Source organism: Equus caballus, chromosome 25 (assembly GCF_041296265.1).
Source record: "Equus caballus isolate H_3958 breed thoroughbred chromosome 25, TB-T2T, whole genome shotgun sequence".
NCBI lineage: Eukaryota > Metazoa > Chordata > Mammalia > Perissodactyla > Equidae > Equus > Equus caballus.
This window is the reverse complement of record NC_091708.1, coordinates 15,876,379-15,899,309: the sequence shown is the minus strand read 5'-3', so window position 1 is coordinate 15,899,309 and position 22,931 is coordinate 15,876,379. Positions and strand designations below refer to the sequence as shown.

The 22,931-nt window shown below is 40.1% G+C and overlaps 1 protein-coding gene and 1 long non-coding RNA gene across 4 annotated transcripts; one reads left to right on the top strand and one right to left on the bottom strand.

The window, feature by feature from the left end:
* On the bottom strand, nucleotides 1–11,011 carry LOC138920714 (uncharacterized). The gene is made up of 2 exons (XR_011432406.1): nucleotides 10,845–11,011; nucleotides 1–572 (listed from the first exon to the last, which is right to left on the bottom strand). It is a non-coding gene; the product is annotated as an uncharacterized lncRNA (long non-coding RNA).
* On the top strand, nucleotides 7,610–21,251 carry LOC100063137 (acyl-coenzyme A amino acid N-acyltransferase 2). Of its 3 annotated transcripts, none has more exons than XM_001494479.5 (4): nucleotides 7,610–7,882; nucleotides 16,011–16,513; nucleotides 16,784–16,986; nucleotides 18,713–21,251. In XM_001494479.5, exons 2-4 carry the CDS (start codon nucleotides 16,051–16,053, stop codon nucleotides 19,304–19,306), a joined length of 1,260 nt encoding a protein of 419 aa, XP_001494529.3. In that variant the 5' UTR covers nucleotides 7,610–7,882; nucleotides 16,011–16,050; the 3' UTR covers nucleotides 19,307–21,251. The 3 variants fall into 3 exon arrangements, with proteins under 3 accessions (XP_001494529.3, XP_070106888.1, XP_070106887.1); XM_070250787.1 differs by lacking the exon at nucleotides 7,610–7,882 and adding an exon at nucleotides 12,440–12,563; XM_070250786.1 differs by lacking the exon at nucleotides 7,610–7,882 and adding an exon at nucleotides 13,945–14,098.
* The last annotated feature ends 1,680 nt before the right edge of the window (nucleotides 21,252–22,931 follow it).

Here is a 22,931-nt window from a genome sequence, read left to right as displayed (position 1 = left end):
TTTCTTAAATCCTACAATGCAATATTTTAATTTTTGCTTTAAGGAATCAGAAGTATTTTAAAGAAAAATGGCTTTTGTATTTACCCATATATTTATCAGTTCTAGTGTTCTTTATTACTTGCTGAATATTTTAGTTTTTATTGGTATCATTTTCCTTCAACATGAAGAACTTCACTTAACAGTTCTGCTGGTAACAAATTCTCAGTTTACTTTCATCTGGAAATATCTTTATTCTTGAATGTATTCACTGAATACAGAATGCTGGGTTGACATTATCATTAAAGGTGTAATTTTACTGTCTTGTCGCCTTTGTTTCTGATTAGAAGTTAGTCATCAAAGTGTTGTACTCTGTATGTAATGTGCCTTTTTTCTCTGGCTGTTTTCAAAATCTTCTGTTTATCTTTGGTTTTCAGCAGTTTGAATATAACCTTCCTAGATGTCAGTTTCTTTGAATTTATCTTGCTTGGAGTTCACTTCTTGAATCTGTAAATTTAGATCTTTCTCCAAATTGTGGAGATTTTCAGCTATTTCTTCAAATAATTTCTCTGCTCCTTTCTGTCTCTTTTCTTTTTCTAGGGACACAAATACATGCATTTTAGATATTTCTTTGGATATTTTCCCAGAAGTCCCTAAGACTCTATTTTTCCCTTTCTCTTTTCATTTCTTTTCTTTCTGTCCTTCAGATTGGTAATTTCTATTGATGAGTTCTCAAGTCTTTAACTCTTTTTTTCCTAACTGCAATTGTCTATTAAACCTATCTCATATTTTTTCCTCCAAATATTCTATTCTTTTAGTTCTACCGTTTCCATTTTTTGGGTGTAGTTTTTACTTATTTGCTGACATTTCCTATTTTTTCATTCCTCATGAGCATATTTTTCTTTACAAACTTGAGTCTAATTATAATGGCTGCTTTCAATAAAATCCATGTCTGCCTAATCCTAACATCTGGATTATACTGGGGTTGGCCTCCATTGATTGATTTTTTAAAAAAATGTGGGTAAATTTTCATATTATTCATATATCTCATAATTTTGAATTGTATTCTACACATTATGGAAGAGACTTTGCAGAAACATTGGATTCTGCTATATTCCTCCAAAGAGTACTAATTTTTCTTTTAGGCAGGCAGTTAACTTGACTGAACTCTAACTCCTAACTCCAAAGTCTCAGTTAGTTCCTTAAGTCTTAGCTTGGCTACTAAACATAGCTGTTCAGCTGAAGGATCACCCAGAAATATGGGCAGAGTCTACATAGAAAGCCTACAGCTCTTCTTCTCTGTCTCTGTATTTTTGAGATTCTCTTCCTAACTTTAAAACTCTCATGATTGCTCCAAACTCTGTCCTCTGATTCTTGGAGCTGGTAAGACTGAAGATGTCTAGACATGTTTGAGTCATTGATCACAGTCTATTGGTGCCTACCTTCAGGAAAAAATTCTTGAAAAATTGGAAACTTACCTAGTGCCTTCCCTACCTCTAGGTGTTGATTCCTCACCGTTATCTACTTGCTATTCTGGCTCTCTGATAGCTATATTTTGTCCAGAATTTATACTAGAGGGATGGTCCCATGGGAGCTATTCAGCCATCACCAGAAGCTGAACTCAGGTGCCTGATTTTTAATTCACGACTCTTTTTACTGATTCCAAAGACGACTCCAAATATAGTGGATAGTAACAAGGCCTTTGTTAATAAATTTTTTTTTTAATAAAACCTCTTTCTTTTTTTTTTTGAGGAAGATTAGCCCTGAGCTAACTACTGCCGATCCTCCTCTTTTTGCTGAGGAAGACTAACCCTGAGCTAATATTCATGCCCATCTTCCTCTACTTTATACATGGGACGCCTACCACAGCATGGCTTTTGCCAAGTGGTGCCACGTCCACACCCAGGATCTGAACCAGCGAACCCCGGGCTGCCGAGAAGCAGAACGTGCTAACTTAACTGCTGTGCCACCAGGCTGGGCCCAATAAATTTTTTTTTAGGTTTACAGAACAGTTGCAAAGAAGATACAGAGACTTCTCATATATCCCACATTCCGTTTTCTCATCACTGACGTCTTACAGTAGGATGGCACATTGTCACAAAATTGATAATTATTAATTAAAGTCCATCCCTTATTCAGTTTTCTTTAGTCTTTCTCTAATTTTCTTTTTCTGTTCCAGAATCCCATCCAGGATACCACATTACCTTTAGTTGTTGTATCTCCTTGGCTTTCTTGACAGGGACACTTTATGACTAACTTTTTATTAGAGATCCATTAAGGATACAGCCATAACAAACTGAAAACCCCTTAATGATACATGTGTTCTTGCTTTAACATGAAAGTACACAAAATAAACATTTGTTTGAAAGTACATAATATTCCATATTATTTACTTTTCTGTGACATAAATGCTATTATTTAAACAATATAGCAGTAGGAGTAGGTAACAGCGGCAATTAATAGTAATTAATAGTAGGACTAATTAAACAGATAATGTGTTACCAAAAGCAGAACAATGTTTTTTAAATAAACTTTTTATTTTAGAATAGTTAAAATACATAAATAAAATTTACAGAAAGATTGGGAAGGGCTGCTGTCCTGTGTTTAGAGGACACCCCGCTCCTCATCTCTCTCTTGCTCTCTCTCTCACACACACACATACGCACTTAAAAGTTTATTCAAAAATATAGGAGTGTCTCTGTCACTCAGCATCCAAACCTTAGTGTTAGTGGAATGCATCTTCACATCTGAAATATCCACTCTCATGCCTAACTCTATTTCAGGTCCCATGTCTCTTGCCCTTTGTTTCTGAAAGGGGAATGACTTTCCAGTGCTGAGAAGCTTTATGCTGTGTCACTGTTGATGCGGTGGACAGATACCAAGTATAGGGAGAATTTACCTTCGGACTTCCTCTATAAGAGAAAAGGCAAAATAATTAACATGGCAATTCTTTCCTCTCAGACAGCGACAGACTCTTAGATAACAGAGTGTTGTTCCTAATACGGTGGAATGTACATTTTTCTTTTTTCTCTTTGTTTGAATTTGTAATCCAGGAGATAGGCAGGATGAGTGTGATATTTGCAACAGTTGTACTTGGCACCTGAAGAACATTTTGCATATTATTTATATTAATCTTAAATTTGTGCATTTATATGTTTAGATACCATAGCTGTGAAGTGTGATGCTAATTCTTTAGTGTATTGATCTTGATACCACTTAAAGACAGTGAACATCACAATGTAAGTGATGGCAATTCACGTGATGAAATTAAAATATTTTGTAATATTCTCTGCAATTCTGATAATTTATCATTTATAAGCTATTTTAACATTTAATCTTGATATGTAAATTCATAATTTATTTCTGAAACTTAATGTAATCATTAAGAAATATATTGACCATTCCGGATCCTATTGCCTCTGCAGAGCAAAATTTCTCCAAATTGAAATGAATAAAAAACCCTCTAAGAACTATTATGACTCAACGACAGATGTCTATTTAGAAATCACTGTCAATAGAACAGAAATTTTGTGAAAAAAAAATTTTAGTTCTAAAACCATAATGTTATTTTGCTAAAATGAGGGCACAGAATAAACATATAATAATCTATGAATGATGAAAGTCTTTATTATATTACTCATTTGAAACATCGCTGGCCCATAGAAAGAACACCTAGATATGTACTATAATAATTAAATTCAATTGTCTTTGATATTTGTCAAACTAGTCATAGAAAAATATAGTTTTACAATTTTTTTTTATTTTGTCATTATGAAGGTATATTTCAAGGTAGGAGGAAAGAGCATGTTTTATTAAACAGTTTGCTCCTCTAGCTTACAATTTTAAGTATTCATAGTATTGCATGTAGGTCCTAATTGTTCCTCTTGCTCCAGGTCCCACAAATGTAGGGGCTAGGCTTGTACATTACAAATGCCCATCTTCTGTAGAAGAGTTCTCAGTAACTTGGCTCTGGATAGTTGCAAGGAAGGCTGGGAAATGTACTCCAGCCCAGGAGGAAAGAAAATGAATGATATTTGTTGAAAACATCATGGTCTCTACCACACAGTCTCATTATATAAGAAACCTTAAGAACTTTCAAAATTCTTTAACTACTTGGTATCACTGGTTATGTGCCTTATTTGCCTTAAACTATCGAGTGAGCTTTCAGAATTTTAGATGATCTAGTGCAGAGTTTTAAAATTTTATATACGTTTTACTCCTGACACACAAGATGATTTTAGGTGGTTTGAAACATTTTTACTTTAACAGTTAGGCATTCATGATAATGCAAACCAGAAAAAATTACTATCCCATCAAACCCGTGATTTCATGAATGTTATTATTTAGGATGAGGTTAGGATAAAAAGGAAATACGTTTAAAAAATTAATTCAACAAAGCAGACTCTACATTTACTCACTACAATTCATATATTCAAAAATGTAATTTTCTGTAATAGAACCAGGCTTTCAAATACCTGTTTCCAATGATGGTGGAAGGGAAAACAACAACATAAACCAGCTCATTAAAGATATCTTAATCTTTTCCTGTTTAATGCAGCCCATATTCAGGTAAATTTAGTCATTCTGAAGTTCAGATAATAGCAAAGTGTTTATCTCCTTCAAAAGATATTTTCTACCTCCTTCTCCAAATCTGGGTGCAAGAGGACTTGTGTATTCTCAGGGCAAGAGTGAGGGGCAGGAATCCCAGATCAAATAACTATTCTAGGCCAGCTTCTCTAACCTGGTGGCAGTGTAATTTGGTCTCCAGGCATTGATCTCTTGTGTACACTGATGGAGTATTTGCACCTGGTATAACTCATGGTTCGTGCTCTTGGCATGGTCAAGGTCGGGCAGCAAACCCATTCTCACCCTCTGGGTCAGGCAACAAGCCCACTCAGACTCTCTTGGTTTGTCCCACTTGGCTTTCATTGTCCTTGCAAATTCTCCATCAGTTGTGTATTTTATTAGGTCCCTGGTAGACCCATATACCCCCTATCCTCTGCTAAAGAGTCAGCTCAAACGTGGCCATCATGATCCCAGAGGAGACTTACTGGCCTTCGACTCTCAGCTGCCTTCCATGCCCATCACTGAGAATTTGGGAACTTCCAGACCCCTTTCACACAACAGGAGTTCAAAGAGAGACTTGTGTGTGCTATCTCTGCATCTGTCTCTGCCTGAACACACAATGTCCCTGTTTACTCTGCTTTCCAGAACTCCAAGCAAGAAGCAGGATGAAAGCTTCCTCTGGGGCTTCCAGTTTCTCATAGTCCAGCCCCACCTTTGTTAAGGCCTAGGCTTTCTTTCTAGGCAGGCTTCTCATTTTTCAGCTGAGTAGTAAAGGCTCAGAGAAATTTTTACAATGAATCAATAGCAGGGCTGGGATCAGAACTCATGGACTTAGCCCAAAATTCTCTCTGTTACTCTATGTTGAGATTTTTTTCCCCGAAAGGTTGTTAAACTCTATTCTCTGAAAATTTAAAATAAATTTAAGTCTATGCACTAACACTGTTTTTGTCTTAGGAGAGCCGGAAACATTTCAATTTCTGTATTGACTGTTACTATGGAGAACTTTTTTTAGGTTCTAATGATGATTAGGAACATTGTTGGGTCTGTCATCGAAAGGGAGTCACAGTTTTCCACCGATTATGCTGCAGTTATCTGGAAACTCAATGAAATCCTTTAAGTATACTTGGTGACTTTAACCCATTAGAATAGTTTTCTATAATCACTTATTTTTGCTGCTTTCTTCCCTCTCCTTTGAAAGGAACGAGAATATGTCACCCCAAAATATGCCTCTTTGACACAAAAATTATTAGCACTTAAAAAAAATAGCAGATGCCAGAAGGGTCCTCTAACCCTCTCCTTTTTCTTCCTGAGCAGGAGATTAAATTCCTAGATGGAAGATGTCCTCCCTAAACCAGAAGGAAAGTAATGTTCTCATCATCAAGGACAAGAAGCTGAGATGGAGAGACTCCTATAAAATCAGACCTTGTTAAAATAATTCTTATCTTCCCCCGGACTCTCCACATAGTTTACTTTTCCACAATTGCTTCTCTTTGTTCAACCTAATATAAAAGCAAGTAGGTTTCACTGTTTCTTTGGGTCTTCATTCCTTATGCAGGTTTCTGGGTCACATAAAACTTACAGTAAAAAAATTTGCATACTCTTCTCCTGTTATCTGTCTTATGTCAGTTAAATTCTCAAGCCCAGTCATGTACCCTATCATCTATCTCTATCTATCTATCTATCTATCTATCTATCTATAGCTATATATTTATTCTAAGGAATTGGCTCATGTGATTGTGGGGCTGGAAATATGCAGGGCAGGCCAACAGGCTGGAGACCCAAGGAAGAGTTGATGTTGCATCTTGAGTCTGAAGGCAAACTGGAGGTAGAATTTCCTTCTTCCTTGGAGGACTTCAGTCTTTTCTGCATGGTTCACATCTACTATTGACTACCGCTACTGCCTCCTTTGTACATCATTGTCATTTTACTATACATTGTTCCCACCAATGTCCCCACTTCTCATTTGCTACATCCCTTAAGGGCCAATGAAGTGCCAGCTTCCTTGATGTTTTCTGTCCTGGGCTGCAGAGTGGAGAAGGCCTGGCCCTGTGCAAATGTAACCTGCACCTCACTTTACTACCTGGGCACTGAGCGTCAGGACTTGCCCACCCTCTCCTGTGCTCCTCTTAGAGTCTTAGAAACACAGCACTCTATTACTGCTGCTCTCCTCCCCCACCTGAGCTCTCATCCTTGGATCTGGTCCTAGGAATTAGTCACTAAGCTGGGAGCCTTGCTACCCTGCCAAGGACCCTCTCCTCCTGTGTAAGAGCTGGGTGCAAAACACCCCTCTTCTCCCAGACATTCCAATCTACTCACGACTTCCAAGATCAGCTCCTTCTCCTCAAGGCTTATATTTCACTTTCAACACATTTTATCATATCACTCCAGTTTCACAAATTAGAATGCTGAAGCACAAGGAAAGTCAAGTGATTTGCCTGAGGTGAGTCACACCGATAGATAGTAAAGGAGTCAGGGTTCTAATCTAGGCCTCTGATTCCACAGACCAGTGGTCCCCCAACTACTCCTCAGTGTCTGCAAGAGATGCGAAAATTGAAAGATATGGTCCCCTTCCTCAAGGAATTCACAACCTGGAAGCACAGTCTACAATTTGTAGGTCGGATCGTTTGCACTTTTCGACAATGGACATTGACTGATGGGATGAACAATGAGGCAGATTTCAGAGGTTCTTGTCCTGAGGAGGCATTTTTCAATGGGAGAGCTTCTGCTGTCCCTTGGTGGAGTGGTTCCAAACTGGCTATGCATTAGAATCCCCTGTTAAAAATACAGATCCCAGATCTTACCCAAGCCCTAGCAAGTCAGAATCTCCAGGTCCAGGGGCCAGGAATCTTTATTTCACAGACTCCTCTGGTGAGTCTTAAACCCATACTGCTCTGAAGATGGATATCTAAGATTCACTTTCTTAGAAACCACCAAAAAGTCAACTGCCTCAGAGACCACTGACTTTGGGGAAGAGACATAGAAGGAATTGAAGCAAAGGAGACTAGAGCCAGGAGTTGAGAAGATGCGTCAAGGGAAAATGTTTAACCAGAGCTATGTGATGAAATACGACATTCCATTGTGAAACACCAGAACTGAAAGGCACACCAGCTAGACCTAGCCTTTGCCCAGAGCTCGTGGCAGCATTTGCTGGTAGCCCTGTCACTGGGGACTTAAAAACCAGCAGCAGCTGACAGTTTCTTTGGAGACAATTTCAGCTTTGAGCAGTAGGCTGGGGTGTTTTGAATGATATAAATTAGCGAGCAACAGGCAAGAACCTGGTGCTTCCAGGTTGGCGCTACAAGCCATCCAGCCCCAGACTACCTCCTGCAGCTGAATCCAGGTGAGTGTTCTGGGAGTCAGGGATGTCACTGCCTAGTAGGAAAGGTTGCTTTCTGACTTCAGCTGGCAGGGCACCTGGGAAGGCTGCTTTTCTTTTGCTGAATGTGTTTCTCTCGACTCAATGGGTAGCACAGTTCTCTGAGGGACCCGCAATTACCTTCCTGGGTGGCTTATTACTCAGGAACACAGAATTATGTCAGATGCATCAACCAACCAAGAGACTGTTTAGACACTATTTTGGAGGCAAAATGCACACTTGGCTGCAGAAGTCAGGGTCCTACTAATGTGAACTTATGGAGAGACTGTTTCTTGACTCAAGAAGTTTTTGTCTGGGATTTACTGCTTGGGAGGAGAGGGAGGAAGTCTTGTGATGAAGAAAGAAAAGCAACAGGATCCTAAAGGGAATGGAATTTTTGTTTCTTGATCAGTAATTTTAACTTCTACTGGTGACCTTTTACTCTCTTCTAGTCTTTTGTTTCCTGCTCCCTGCTGTTTTCCTGTCCTAACAGATCAAGGCCTCCCAGTGGTGTAGGCTTGATCCCCTTCACCCTGGGACCTGGAGGTCTGGAACCTGTTCAACAATGTGGCTTCCAGTTTCAGCTCCTATCAGGTTGCATCCATGTTGCTGTGGGCTCCTTCTTCACTCCTAGCTTCACTACAAGCTAATCCTGCGTGAGGCAGGTGCATTCTTGTGTCCTGACCTCTAGTTGCTTTGTATCCCTGGTTTCATGGACACTGCAGTGTGCAGAGTCCCACCTTCTGCTGAAAAGAAGTGAGGGAGCCAGGAAGTTTTATTCCATTGGACTTTGAAGAGTCTCCCATCTTCAGAAGCAGCCTATAAAAATTCAACAGGGCTTCTGTTCTTTCTTCTTCATACTCTGAGAAATTCCACTCAATTTTTTTTTTACTTTTTCATCTATCACTTATTCTTTCATTTACTTCCTCAAAGACTTACTAACTAATCACTTTGAGTCAGGCGCCATTCTGGGAACTGAGGAATAGAGCGTTGAGCAAGGTATAATTCCTGCCCTTGAGGAATAATTTACAATCTAGAGTAGTGCTGTCCAATAGAATATTCTATGATGATGGAAATGTTCTATATCTACATTGTCCAATGCAGGGGCCTCTAGTTACATGTGGCTATTGAGCAATTAAAATGTGGTTAGTATGAGGAACTAAACTTTTAATTTTATTTACTTTTAATGAATTGAAATTTAGTTACATGTGGCTAGTGGCTACTATATTGAATAAAGAAGAAAAGGAAGAGACAGATCAAGCAGCAGATTTTTATAATATCATATGCTAAATTTAGTACTGAGATGGTTGGTTAGTCTAGTAAATAGATGAGGGTTAGTTTTAAAAGGCTTTGCCTGGATGAGATTATGAAGAGTGTCAAACACAAAGGGGAGTCCAAGTCCAAGACTGACAGATTCAGCTGGTAAGGAAATAATGAGCCTCTTTTTGATTTAAACAGTTTATGACTTACATAGATAGTAAGGCAAGAGAAGCCAAAGGTGCCAGCTCTTTGGCTCCTTGTCTCACACTCCAAAAGGATGGCACTGAAACAAAAGGAGCCAGATGACCTCAACACAATTGTAAGATGCCCTGTGGCTGAGAAGCCACCTCTAGACCGCAGCAAAATGGTCAAAGAGCTGCAGCTCTGCCTTGAAAGAGTGTCGGGGTGAGAGGGAAGGTTCTATGCCTTTCTGGAAGCAGGGAGGTGGATGGGAAAATTGCCTCATGGCAGCCTCCCACAGGATAGGGAGAAACAGATGAGAAAACAATCTCGTGAAGCCTCCTCTGAAGATTGCCTATCTTGTCATGTTCCTGGGAGGATCGCAAGGCATTCCACCAAGATTTAGGTCATGTGGTGGTTCAAGTTTGCCTGTGGATACATGGAAGGCCTCCAGGGTGCTATGGCAAAGTCATTCCCCTGCAAAGGGTCTTAAATGCTAGGCCAAAGGATTTAGACTTTACCCTTAAATGGATCTGGAAGCCATTGGAAGTTTAAAGCAGGAGAGCAATTCAATTACTTTTGTGTTTTGTAGAGATCTGATGACAACATTGCAGAGATTAGACTGGGGAGCGAAAAACTGTATAGAAGGAGTAAAAATTAGGTAAAGGATGTGAGTTTATGGGAATGGAGAGGAGAGGATAGTCCATAATCATTTATGGACCACATGGAATGTGAAGGCCCCATGTGCAGTGAAAGTGACAAAGACAAATCAGACAGGGTCCTGCCCTCCAGAAATTTAGAGATTAACAGGAGAGCATCAGTGACTCTAATATAAGGTTCAGTAATATATCAAGCGCTTTGAGCGGCGTGGTGGAGAGCCCAGAGAAGGGAGAGCCCCCTTTCACTGAGTGTCCTGTGCACAGTAGGTGTTTTATTGATGATGATAATATGGCGTTGGATAGGATAAGCTTTAAGATTTCTTACAACTTAGTCTGAAAATCTGGGAGAGACTGGACTTTGAGTTTCAAGAAGCCTAATGGATGAAGCGAATTCCAAAAGTCACAAATGGGTGTGTTTTGTTTGATACAAACTCTGGGGTTTGTTGTTGTTTTTGGGTTTGTGCATATGTGGGTTGGTTTGTTTGTTTTTTATAGAATACATTTGAATACCCTTAGACTGGGCAGATAGTCTTTAGTTGACTACAGTCTTATATTTCATTCATGTCTGGCCTTTATCTACAAACTTATTACCTGCCTGGCCTGTATAGGTATCTGAATTTGGAACCCCTGGTATACATTGTAAAATAGGTTTAGAAGAATATGTACTAATGTACGAGCAGGGCTCCCCAACCCCAAGTCTCTCAGCGCTGTCACAGTCCCAGGGAACTTACTTGGACTCCAAGGAAAAGCAGGGTGCTCTGAATTTGGTGAGTACATCTCTGCCACCTGGAGGAACAAGGGCTCAAAACAGAAATTACTCTGAACCTGAAAAATAGAAAAAGCATTACCTTTTGTGCACATGTTGGTCTGTCGACTAAAATTTGATCGTATCATTCCATTATCTGTCCTGCCAAACTATGCACCAGGGGGTGTTTAACTAAAAGCTTCAGAGTCAGGGAAAGGAAAAGATGAAGTTAAAAGCAAGAAGGCAGTGGGGAAGAAAACAAAGGCGGGCAAGGCTAGGAAAAAAGAACGAGCTTTTATATTTCCACCCCCATTTGGGGGAAATAAGTAAGGTTTATATAACGGGTCACATGGCATGGGTTAAAATTCTTGCCTCACCATTAAGGACATAGCAAACTTAGATAAATCACTCAACTTGCTGAGCTCAAGCTCCTGACTTACAGTGTAAGGATAGTAATGATTTTTCATTCCCACAGGGTTATTACAAGGGTCAAAAGGAATAATGGCCACAAAAGGGCCTTGAAAAATAGAAAGGCTTTATTATGGGAATCCATAGTACATTCTCCAGTGGCTAGCTTTTAGCAAGTGCTCAATAACTGTTTGCTGTTGGAGGACAAAAAGGGAACTGAGGGGGGAAGAAAATTCTAATAACCATTTAAAATAGCCTGTCCCTAGACTGTCAAATGATTGTGGTATACAATTGTCTGTTCAATTTTCCTGGAGGCACTTTTAAATAGTTTATTAAAGACTATGCACAGTGGAACAGGACAACTTGTATTCCCATCTGGTGTAAATCCCACTGAAGTAGCTTCATTGTTAAGATGGATTTTTTTTTCGTGTGTGGTCTCTCGTGAAATGATGCAGGAGATGGTGATTCTCCATTACAACTCATTTATTTATTTATTTACTTTTGCTGAGGAAGATTTGCTCTGAGCTAACATCCGTGCCAATCTTCCTCTATATTTTAGTACGTGGGCCGGGAACACAGCATGACTGCTAACAGAGAGATGTAGGTCCACGTCTGGGAACCATACCGAGGGAGCCAAAGCAGAGAGCTCCGAACTCAGCCACTAGGCCACCAGAGCTGGCCCTCTCCATCACCAATCTTATGAGGCTTGTCCCTAGTCCTTCAATCCTCTTCTTTCATTTTAAATTTATCTTCAAAAATGACCCTATTGGACCATAAAACATATTTGCAAAATGCAAATGCTTTCTAAAATACAAAAGAGTGGCGTCATAAATAACAAAAAGGGAAAAATCCCCTGAAAAACACTAATTACTAGTTACGATGCTCTTCTTACACTGTCCATATTTTGCAATGTTTACAAATATAGCAAAGGTCAGGGGGGAGCTGAGTTGCAGTGGGTAAAAGTTCATTTTTTAGAGTGAAAATTTCCCTCTGACTTTCTGTTACACCAGTAGAGTTTGTTCACTCCCTTACCGCATTCCATGGAGCATAAGGGGAGTTTGGAGTAGGTAATTCAGGAAGCAGAGGCAAACGTTATCAGCCTAGCATCCCCCTCTCCATGCAATGTTAGTGTTCACTAACCATCAACAGCCTCCCTTATCTTGCATCCAAAACTGAGAATAGACTCAAGCAATTGAACAAGGTCTTTTTGCACACTGCCCTGCGGGGATAAAAGACCTGTAAAGAAATCACTAATAGGGTTACTCAGTCCCTATCCATCATTGCGTATGCTAGCATCACATGACACTTGAAGTTCAAAAGCTTAGTTTTTTCCAAATTTAAGAAAATCTTGTGAAGACATTATGCAGAAGCTTAGTTTTCCACAGAACCCCAGACAAGAATCCCTGGTGTAAAGGTACAAAGTCTTCTTTCCTGTGTGTGCATGCATGCAAGACACATGTGTTGTGTGTGTGTATTTTAATCCTGGACTTTCCTTGTTTCTTGAATATATAAAGGAGTGTCATATAAGGAACAGATGCCACATAGGCCTGATAAGTCTGAGGTCTGTTAGACTTAAGGCCAGTTTTTGAAAAGGCAATCTATCAAACTTTGCCTTAGACACTTACAAAATCTACATGAGGGTACACCCTGCCTTGTGAACTTGTGAAGGAAGATGACTTTATTTAGCCCGTATTCCAAGGGCAATGACTATAGGGTCACCGATCATATGGCCCCTTCCTAGTCTTTTTTTTGGTGGGGAAAACTGAGACACTATTCACAAACACACTGTTGACTGACCAAGTGGCCATCTTTCTCCCTCTCTCTTTTTCTTTTTGTTTGCTTCATGGGTTTGATTATGTCATTCACTTGGGAGAACTCCTGCTTCTTATAGGAAGTTTCACTATAATCTAATCGTTTGCATATGCTTTGATGTAAATGGCAAAAATTTAGACATAGAGTAATAATGATCATCATGGGGAATTTCTGATAAGTCAGAATCAATAAATTAATGCATTTAACAGGAGCTCCAGAAAAATTAGGAGACGAAACATCAAGCATTCAATAGTCAGCTGAGTGCTGAGACCTCAAAACAAAATTCTGGCTTTAAGATAGATTCTCCAGAAGACTGAAGTCTTCTGAAACCTATCTTTTGGCATCGCTTTCCTCTTACACTTATTACATAACCTCCTACCTTCTAAGTGAGCTATCCTTTCTTCAGGATTTTCTCAGGATAACAATAATCACATTTGTTTCTGTCTCTGTCTCTCTCTCTCTTCAAACTCCCAAACTCTACCCCAAGACAGGCATTCTGTGATTGTCTAGACACAGCTTCTGAATTTTATGGATTCAGCCGCATGCAGAGTCGAGAGCCAGGACTAGTGTGAGGCAAGAGAGGCTCCTAGGGTGCAAAATTTCAGGAGGACTTCAGGGTCTTGGTCATGCAAGTAAATTTTGCAACGTAGGTGTCCTCTTGCCTCATCTTTAGTTTTACCCTGATAGAGTGACTGGTGATCTCTGGGTCCCACTTCTAAACTGGCAAAGAGAGAACGTCCCTGGCACATCTTGAATCAGGTATCCAGCTCTGATCCAAGGTGCAATGGCCCCAGGGTTGAGGTCACTTGGTATAAACATAGCTGCTGAGTGTCTATCTCTGGGCTTTTGGGGGCAGTTCTCAGATAAAGAGGAACCATGGCTTGGGAAGAAACCTCAATATTTTATATTACAAAAGCACTATATATATAAGTAGCATATTTTTACTGCATTTTGGTGCTATTATTTTCTACCCCTGTTATGAATCTCATAACTCCTAAGCATGTACATTGCATAGTTTACTCTGTGAGGAGCACTAGGACCCTTAAAGTTTTCTCACATAGTAGCTACCCTTGAGGAGTTTGCAGTTCCCTCAGGAGAATGAGACCCGAGCAGGATGCATGCTGCAGAGTGGACATGGTAAGCAATTCTAATCAATTCCACTTGAAAATAAAGTCTGTATTGAGTCAATACATCGCATAGAAGTCTTGAGAAGGAGAATAACAGCAAGAGCTGGGAAAGGATTCATGAAATAGGGGAATCAGTTATCCCTTCTTAATGATCTCTGTCTTGGGGACAAAGGAAACAGCAGATACAGAGGCTTACAGGAAGGATTAGATCAGAAAATACTTGAGCACTGAAATGTTGCATGGGACGCGGAACATTCTTTTTAATATTCCATGTCCCATCTCCCTAACATGAATGAAAGACCCATAAAGTTTACATTGGTGCCACTTTCTTCTGTGAAGAACTTCCCCAGCATTGAGGAAAAACAGTCACAATCATTCTATTTACTTAAAATGATTCCATCGACCATGAGTTTAGGTTTCTGTAAAATGGTCAGTAATACGGATGTGGATGGGGGATCAGGTGGGGAGGAGTGTGTCCTTTGCAGAAAATCACTTTTTTCAAGTAAGCGAAAGGCATTTTTGCTTTGACTCTCTCCTACCACCAACGACCCCCTTTCCACAGTGAAGAACTGGGCATCAAGAGCCCCTCCCTGCCCCTGCACTGCCAGAGCCAGTTTATGTCTCCAGAAGTTTTTGTGCTCACAAATCTAAACCCCAAAGCCTTTATTTGGCATTCCTCCATAAAATAAAACTAAGGACCCCTTGGAGAATTAAGCTTTTTGAGGAGACAACTGTTACTACAATTTATGTGAGGAATTGTTGAAAACATGGTGCATGGCTATGTTAAAGTCTCATACGAGAAATTTCTTTTAGAGCTAAATTTTGGAAGGACCTCGCTTTTTCCTTTCCCCTGAGGAACTGGTAACTTTTTCTATGAGAATAATTAGAACAATGGAACTGACCAGGTGGCCTTTTTTCCTTTTTCTACCACTAATTCAGTGCCAAACTGACAGTCCACAAAATGCTCTACTTTTCATGCTCCAGGTTTTCTTTGACCAATGCCTCTGATTCTAGTTTATATTTTCCTGAATCTTATTTTATTTTACTCTGAATCTGTTATCTGTAAACAGGTTCAAATCTTTGGTGGAACGAGATATAGAAGAAAGGAAGCAAGGAAAGAAGACGAGAGAGAGGGAGGGAGAGAAAGGAGAAGGGAGGGAGGCAAGGAGGAAGGAAGGAAGGAAGAAAGGACGAAAGGCCTCAAATTTTGCTCATAATGAGCAGAGTACAAAACAGCTGATCAAATGTGTATTACTGTCTCCTTAATACAAACAACGTTTGACATTTATCACTCCATTGGAAAGGCATCAAAGCAGAGACAAGATCATGAAGTTTTGTTTTCCCTTAAAAAGAACAAACAATGAGAACTCTGAAAAGAGCTGGAGTTTGGTCTTACGATGGCAGGGAGGGATTAGAGACTAAAAAACATTAAACACCGCCATAATAAGTTTCCTGTTCATATAACTCTACTCCAGGCTGCTACAGGGTTGAGAGGCAGCTCTGATCCTTCCTATAAGCCCTTTATCACGCATTACGCCCTTGGATCCTAACAAACACTCTGTGAAATAGGTCACATGGGTATTGTCTCAACTGAGGAATTAAAGCTCAACTTAAAGCCCTAAAGTAGGATTTACTGCAGTGTTATAACGGGTAAGACAGGAGGCTGTGGTGTCAGACCTAGCTTGAATTTCCAGTTCTACCATTAATTATTTATGAGACTTTAAGCAGGTCACTTAACCTGTTTCCTCATTTGTAAAATGAGAATAACCAGTACTCTCTGCGCATCTTCTACCCCTCCGAAGGGTCTGTGTATTTTGCATCAAGTCTCCAGAAGTCTAACTTGGCCAGACCTCATGTAGGTCTTATCTGGACCCTTTCCTTGGAATTTAAGTTTCCAACTCAAGTCTCCTTTCCCACTGCAGGACACCCCGAAATACTACTTGGTCCCTTCGCCAGTTGCCAATGATCCAGCTGACAGCCACCCCAGCAAGTGCCCTCATGGATGAGCCAGTGCACATCCGAGTGACAGGCCTGCCCCCGTTGCAGACAGTGACCCTCATGGCATCTCTGAAGGATGAGAAGGGGAATCTGTACAAGTCCAAAGCCTTCTACAAGGCTAACCAGGCAGGCAAACTGGACCTGGAGCAGGATCCTGCACTTGGTGGTGACTATGTAGGGGTCCATCCGATGGGCCTCTTCTGGGCTATGAAGTCCGAGAGGCCTTTTGGTAGGCTTATTAAGCACGATGTAATGAACAGCCCCTTTTGGGTCACTCTGGAGCTGTATGACTCAGTTTGCTTCCAAGATTCAGTCACGATTGAGCCCAGGGCCTGCCAGACGGTGCAGCGCTGGTTCTCAGTCCCTGAGGTGCAGCGGGTGCAGATCCGAGAAGGTCGCGTGCGAGGAGCTCTTTTTCTCCCTCCGGGTGAGACTAATGTGTGGTGGCAGAGAAAACACTGTTGATGGAGACAAAAACAAACGGCATCGTTTCATTGGAAAATTAGTATTTCCCACAATGTTTTAAAACTAACATGCCATTGGGGGTGTCTGTGTGTGTGTGTGTGTGTGTGTGTGTGTGTGTGTGTGTGAAGGTGGAATTCATTTTGCTCAGCCTGCACTTTCATTGCTTTCTATCTCCTTGACCTTCTTTCCACTTTTTTCTGATCCCAATCTCTTCTCTCTTTATTGATCTCAGGGGCAGGCCCTTTCCCAGGCATCATTGATTTGTTTGGGGGCATTGGGGGTCTAGTGGAATTTCGGGCCAGTCTTTTGGCTGCCCGTGGCTTTGCAATGCTGGCATTGGCATATTTCGCCTATGAAGACCTGCCCGAGCAACTGCAGGAGGTGGACCTGGATTACTTTGAGGAAGCTGCCAACTTGCTACTAGCTCATCCCAAGGTACTGAAAATACTCTTCATTTTACCTTGCAACATTACAGGAAAAAAACCCCCCACAAATCTCTGTTCTGCCTCTTTCATCATCTGTTTAGACTTGGGCATCGCACAGTTAAACACTTAACATGGGGATGATAATAGCTACCTTGTAGGATTGTTGGGTTGGTTAGTGATCAGCTTAGTGCTTAATGGCACAAAGAAGACAATAAATGGTGGCTATGCTATGATTGTTCAACAGAAAAAAGCCAAGGCTGCTTACATTTATAGTGCTTGTGACATTCATCAGCGGCTCCTCAATTTTTTATCAGCCACTGATCTCCAATCATGAATTCTCTGTCTTGACACATTTCCAAACTTCAGTGATTATCTCTGCATAAGGTTAGGCTAGAGTAAGTCAAACGAAAGAGTCAGATTAACAACACGGAGGTTCACTACTAAAGCTGGGCCGTGAGATCAGAGCAGAATTGTCAGCAAAACTCAGGTGGCTGCACCATCTGATGAGCTCGTAGCTCTTTAGTTAAGTTTTCAGATCTAGGGACAGAACTAGGCCTAAGTAAGCACCCAATGCCAGGAGCCAGGCCAGGGAAAGGAATCTTGAAAGGAAGGGTCATTCTAGAACTCTTTGTCAAGTGTTGTACTGTTGAAAGTGTGATCCATGGACCAGGGGCCTTGGTACCTGGGAGCCGTTTGAACGTAGACTCCCAGGCCCCATCCCTGAAGCAGCATCTGCATTTTAACAGCATCCCCAGGTGATTCGTGTGCACATTTGAATTTGAAAAGGATTGGAATAACACATCTCATAACCCAGCTTTCTGCTATGAGTTAAATATCAGATGAATTATGATTTAGTTCTCTTGAAGAGGTCCCATCGTACTGATATTTGTGTTAATGACTAAAAAAAGACACATCAGAATAGATATCACATTGTCAGGCATCCGGGATGACATTCTATTAAGTTGGACCATATTAACATTAGTTCCACCTTTCTGTCATCAGAATCACCTGTGAGCAAGATAAACCTACCAGGTCGCTATGGATTTGCTGCTTGCTGTCCAGAATGCTCTTCCTTTCTTCACTCAGCTCTCAGACTTCTTCTCTCCCTCGGCTTCCTCAGCCTACCACAGAATTAAGGACTCCCTCCTATGACCTCCTACTTTTCCTATTGGACTGGGTACAGAAATTCAATTGTTTATAGAATTCAAGTCTTTCATCTTTACACTCCCAATGCTTTCACGATTAGCCTTTGGATTAAGAGATGTGCAAAACCTTTGTAGCTGTGAAATGCTATTTAAATATTAATTACACTTACAAAACATTTGACGGAACCTGGGAAACCTCTTTTCCTAGCTGGAGAGAATTTGATTCTTCTGAAAGCTTACCTGCCTCCACTCAGGATGTGGAATGTTGCTGGTGCATTTGACCCTTTCGCTTTCGGTAAAACTCTTCCTTTAGCCAGGAGTTTTATTTCTACTGTTTCACTTGATCTTCATAACAATCCTGCAAGGTAGGTAATATTATCACCCCCATAAGACAATAAGGCTTAGAGCGGGTAAGTAGGTAATATTGACAGTCACAGAAGCTGGTAAACCAGAGCGCCAGGACCACCCCCCACCGTCCTGGCGGCTCCCACGTCCTGCCCATTTTCTGACACTTGCCATCATACTAGCGGGTAGGACAGTGCCCTTCTCAGAGTATGGTCTGTAATGAGTTCCCTTTATTTTGTGCTTCAGATCCAAAAGCCAGGAATCGGAGTGCTCTCGACAAGCAAAGGTGCAGAGATAGGGCTGGCCATGGCCTGCTACCTGAAGCAGGTGGTAGCCACTGTCTGGATTAATGGGACCAATGCCATCTTTGAATTTCCTCTCAAGTACAGGGATATGGTTATGAAACCCATCCCCTCGTTTCTGGAGCGCATGCAGATGGACATCTCAGGGGCTGTGCGACTCCGCCACTACAAGGGGGACCCTCGGGAAAAACTAAATCAGCAGAGCGTGCTTCCTGTTGAAAAGGCCAGGGGTCCGATCCTCTTCATTATATCAGGGGACGACGAGTGCTTCAATAGCAGGCAATATGCGGAGCAGGCCCTGGACCAGCTGCGGAGCCACGGGAGAAGTAGTGGAAGGATGCTGGTCTACCCAGGGGCGGGCCACCTCTTAGAGAGTCCCCATGGGCCCTCGTGCTATGCTTCCTGGAGCTACAGCCTTTCTGCCCCCATACTCTGGGGAGGGGACCGTGTTGCTCATGGTGCAGCCCAGGAGCACTCCTGGGCAGAGATCCAGAAATTCTTCAGGCAACACCTTATTCTGACCAGGGGCAAATTCTGAGTAAGGGCTAAGGCTAATGATGGAGTTGGGGGAAAAAAACGAGGATGAGGCCGGGATGTGGTGGGGAGGGCAGGCTCTCCTGATTCTCTAGATTGACAGTCATATTGAATCAACTGGAAGGAAATTGGACGGAATCAAAGGACCAGGGCACAGTTGAATCTGAAGTATTTCTAACAAATTTGTATGTGCTTTGAATTTTTGTATATCTAATCATAGTCTATACGCACCAGGGTATTTGGCTGTTTCAAAATTGTGATACCCTTGCAATTAAATGATCTTTTGTACCCAAGTTAGGGATACCTTGATCCAGCTCTTGCCAATCTAGATGAATTCCCTGAAACTTCCAAGTTCCTTGTGGAAATACATTTTCTGCTTAAACTGTTTCGAGTTGAATTCTTGACATTTGATATGAAAAGGTCTAATACGATCATCAAGTGTAATGCTTGCTATAGATTTCCAGTAGATACTTTAATTTTTTAGAATAGTGTTGCTTCTTTTTATTCCTAAAATATATATCTTTTTACAATTTTAATCAGGGATGAGATTAACTTTAATCAAATACCTTTGTAGCACTTATTGAAAGTCAGTGAGGTAACATATTTAAAGCTATTAGAACAGTACCTGGCACATAGCAATTGCTATACAAGAGTTAGATATTATCATTTTCATAACACTTTCCTCCTCCAATCTGTTAGGGGGTGAGTTACATTAATTAATGAACTAAAATTACTCAGTCATCTAACTTTAACAGATGAATTTCTCATATTAACTAATTTGGGGTTTACAATTTCTTTTGGAGCCAACCTGGTCATTTATATTTTCTGAGAATTTCACCCATATTTTCTAGAACCCATTTTGCTCTTACAGTTTTTCACATGTTCCCTATTGTTTACTCAAATGCTTTTTTTCCCTCTCCGTCTGAATTGCCAAATATTTTTCTATTTTATTGATCTTTTCCAAGAACAGGTTTTGGTTTGTTTATTGGTCAAATCTATTTTTTCCTCATTCATTGATTTCTGTTTCTTGAAAATAAATCCATTCCTTCTGCCATTTTTCTGTTTATTTTTTTGGCTCTTGATACACAATGCTCTCGTTTTATGAATTTCTAAATAGTTTCTGATTTACTTTTTTTTCTTCCTCTTAAACACATGAGTAATTTTACAGAAGTACAAAGTATCAGCCTGTAGATAACTTCCTGGTTGTAAGGGGGAGGGAGGAAGAACGTCACTTTGCAATGGGGGGATCAGATCACCACCTGAACCCACTGATCAAATTTGAAAATGGTCAGTTTGACGTTGTGCTTCATGATTAGATTTAATGTGGAGTGTCCAGCATTACCTAGACAACGTCTAACAACACTGTTTAACTTGAACCTGATCAAGCCTTTCGATCAAACTTCTCATTGATATAGTGGCTAAAGAACAAGTTAAAAGGCACTCCAAGGAGACAAGCAAATCCAGATTGTGGGTCGTTCTATGTCCTCATCTCTTTACAAGTTAATCACATGAAAAACTTGGGATTTTTTTCCTTTTTTTTTTTTGCATTGGAGTGAGCTGGTGGACTGTTCAGAATTAAAAGAGACATATCAACCAAATGCTATGTGTGGACCTGGTTTGAAAAGAATAACTGTAAAAAGACATTTTGGGGGCAATTAGAGAAATCTGAATATGGACTAGATATTAAATGATATTAAGGAATTATTATTATCTTGTTAGGTGTCATAATGATATTGTGGTTATGTAAAAAAGTCGCTATTTAGAGATGCCTACTGATATATTTAAAGGTGAAGGGTCACAATATTTGGGAATTATTTTAAAATACTACAGGAATATGGCAAAATGTGAACAATGATTACATCTAGATGACGGGTATAGTGACATTTGTGATAACGTTTTCTTTTATGTGTGCTTTCAATTTTTCATAATAAAAAGTTAAAAAAATAAAAGACATAATCAATATATTTACCTTTCTGCCCCCAAAGGCAAGAACTTTAGCATATACTGCATCTTTTTCTCCCATTAATTTCAGATTATTCATTTTTTTATAACCAATAATTATTTAAATAACTATGCTTTAATAGTTCCTTTGCTCCTCACTCTTTCTTACAACCTGTCTTTTTAATTCTCGGCTTTATCTTCCATTTGGCCATTTCTTCCAAGTACAAACTCAAGTAATTATTCAAAAATGATTAATATTCATCTGAATCTTTGTACATCTGAAAATGTTTATATTTTGCTCTCACTCTTCAGTTATAATTTTTATACATATAAAATTTGATGTTAACAATTATTTTCCCTGATCTTTGGTCTTTTATTCTGGCATCCATTGTTGCCAACAAGAACTCTGATTCTTGTTACTTTGTGGAATTTTTTTTCTTCCTCTGAAAGCTTTTTACAATTTTCTCTTTGTTCTTAGTGTTCTGAGATTTCATCAAGAAGTGAGTATGTGTGGGACCAGCCTGGTGGTGCAGTTAAGTCCGCACATTCCACTTCGGCAGCCCAGGGTTCGCTGGTTCAGATCCTAGGTGCAGACCTATGCACCACTTGTCAAGCTACGCTGTGGCAGATGTCCCACGTGCAAAGTAGAGGAAGATGGGCATGGATGTTAGCTCAGGGCCAGTCTTCCTCAGCAAAAAGAGGAGGATTGGTGGCACATGTTAGCTCAGATCTAATCTCCCTCAAAAAAAAAAAAAAAATTAAATTAAAAATTTTTAAAAAAAGAAATGATTAGGGGTGAGTTTATTATTACTATTTTAATTTATTTTGCTTGGTACTATATGGGCGATTTCAAACTAAAGATGTAGCTATCTTCAGCTTTAGGACATTTGTGTCTATTATCTGGTCGCTTCACCTTTTTCATTTTTTCCTTTCTCTCCTTCTGGAACCCCAATTAAGAGGATTTGGGAACTTCTGGTTGTATCCTCCATGAATATTAAATTTTTCTCATCCTTTCACTTCTTTTTGCTTTTTCCCTGTGCATTCTTGGAGAACGTCACCTTTTAATTGTTCGACTCACTAATTTTTCCTTCAGTTGTGTCTGACGTGCTATTTAGCTCATTTCTTGTGTATTATTTTGATGATGATTATTTTCAATTTCCATGATGTCTAATTGGATCTGTTTCCTTAAAGCCTGTTCTCATTGTTCCCTCAGAGGTATAATTGACAAATAACATTGTGTAAATTTAAGGAGTACAACGTGATAATTTGATGTATGTATATATTGTGAAATGATGACCACAATAAGGTGAGCTAAGACCATCATCATGTCACATAGCTATCAATTTTTTCTTGTGGTAAGAACAGTTACGATCTAGTCTTGCAGCAAATTTCTGGTATACAATACAGTATTGTTAATTACTGTCACTGTACTGTACATTATCCTGTTCTCATTTTATAGATAGATCAATACATCATCCTTCCTTATTCTTCTTTTCACTTGTAGGTTTCATGAACACACTCAAATTCTGTGCAGGATAATGTCATTGTATTTTTTTAAAAAACAAAATTAACCAGAGTCTTCTTATTGAGATTAAGAAACCCACTTCTCCCAGCACTACCCAGCTCTTTTTAGGGATCTGATTTCAGCAAAGTGAAACATAGCTTCTTCATGGCCTTCTTTGCAAGGC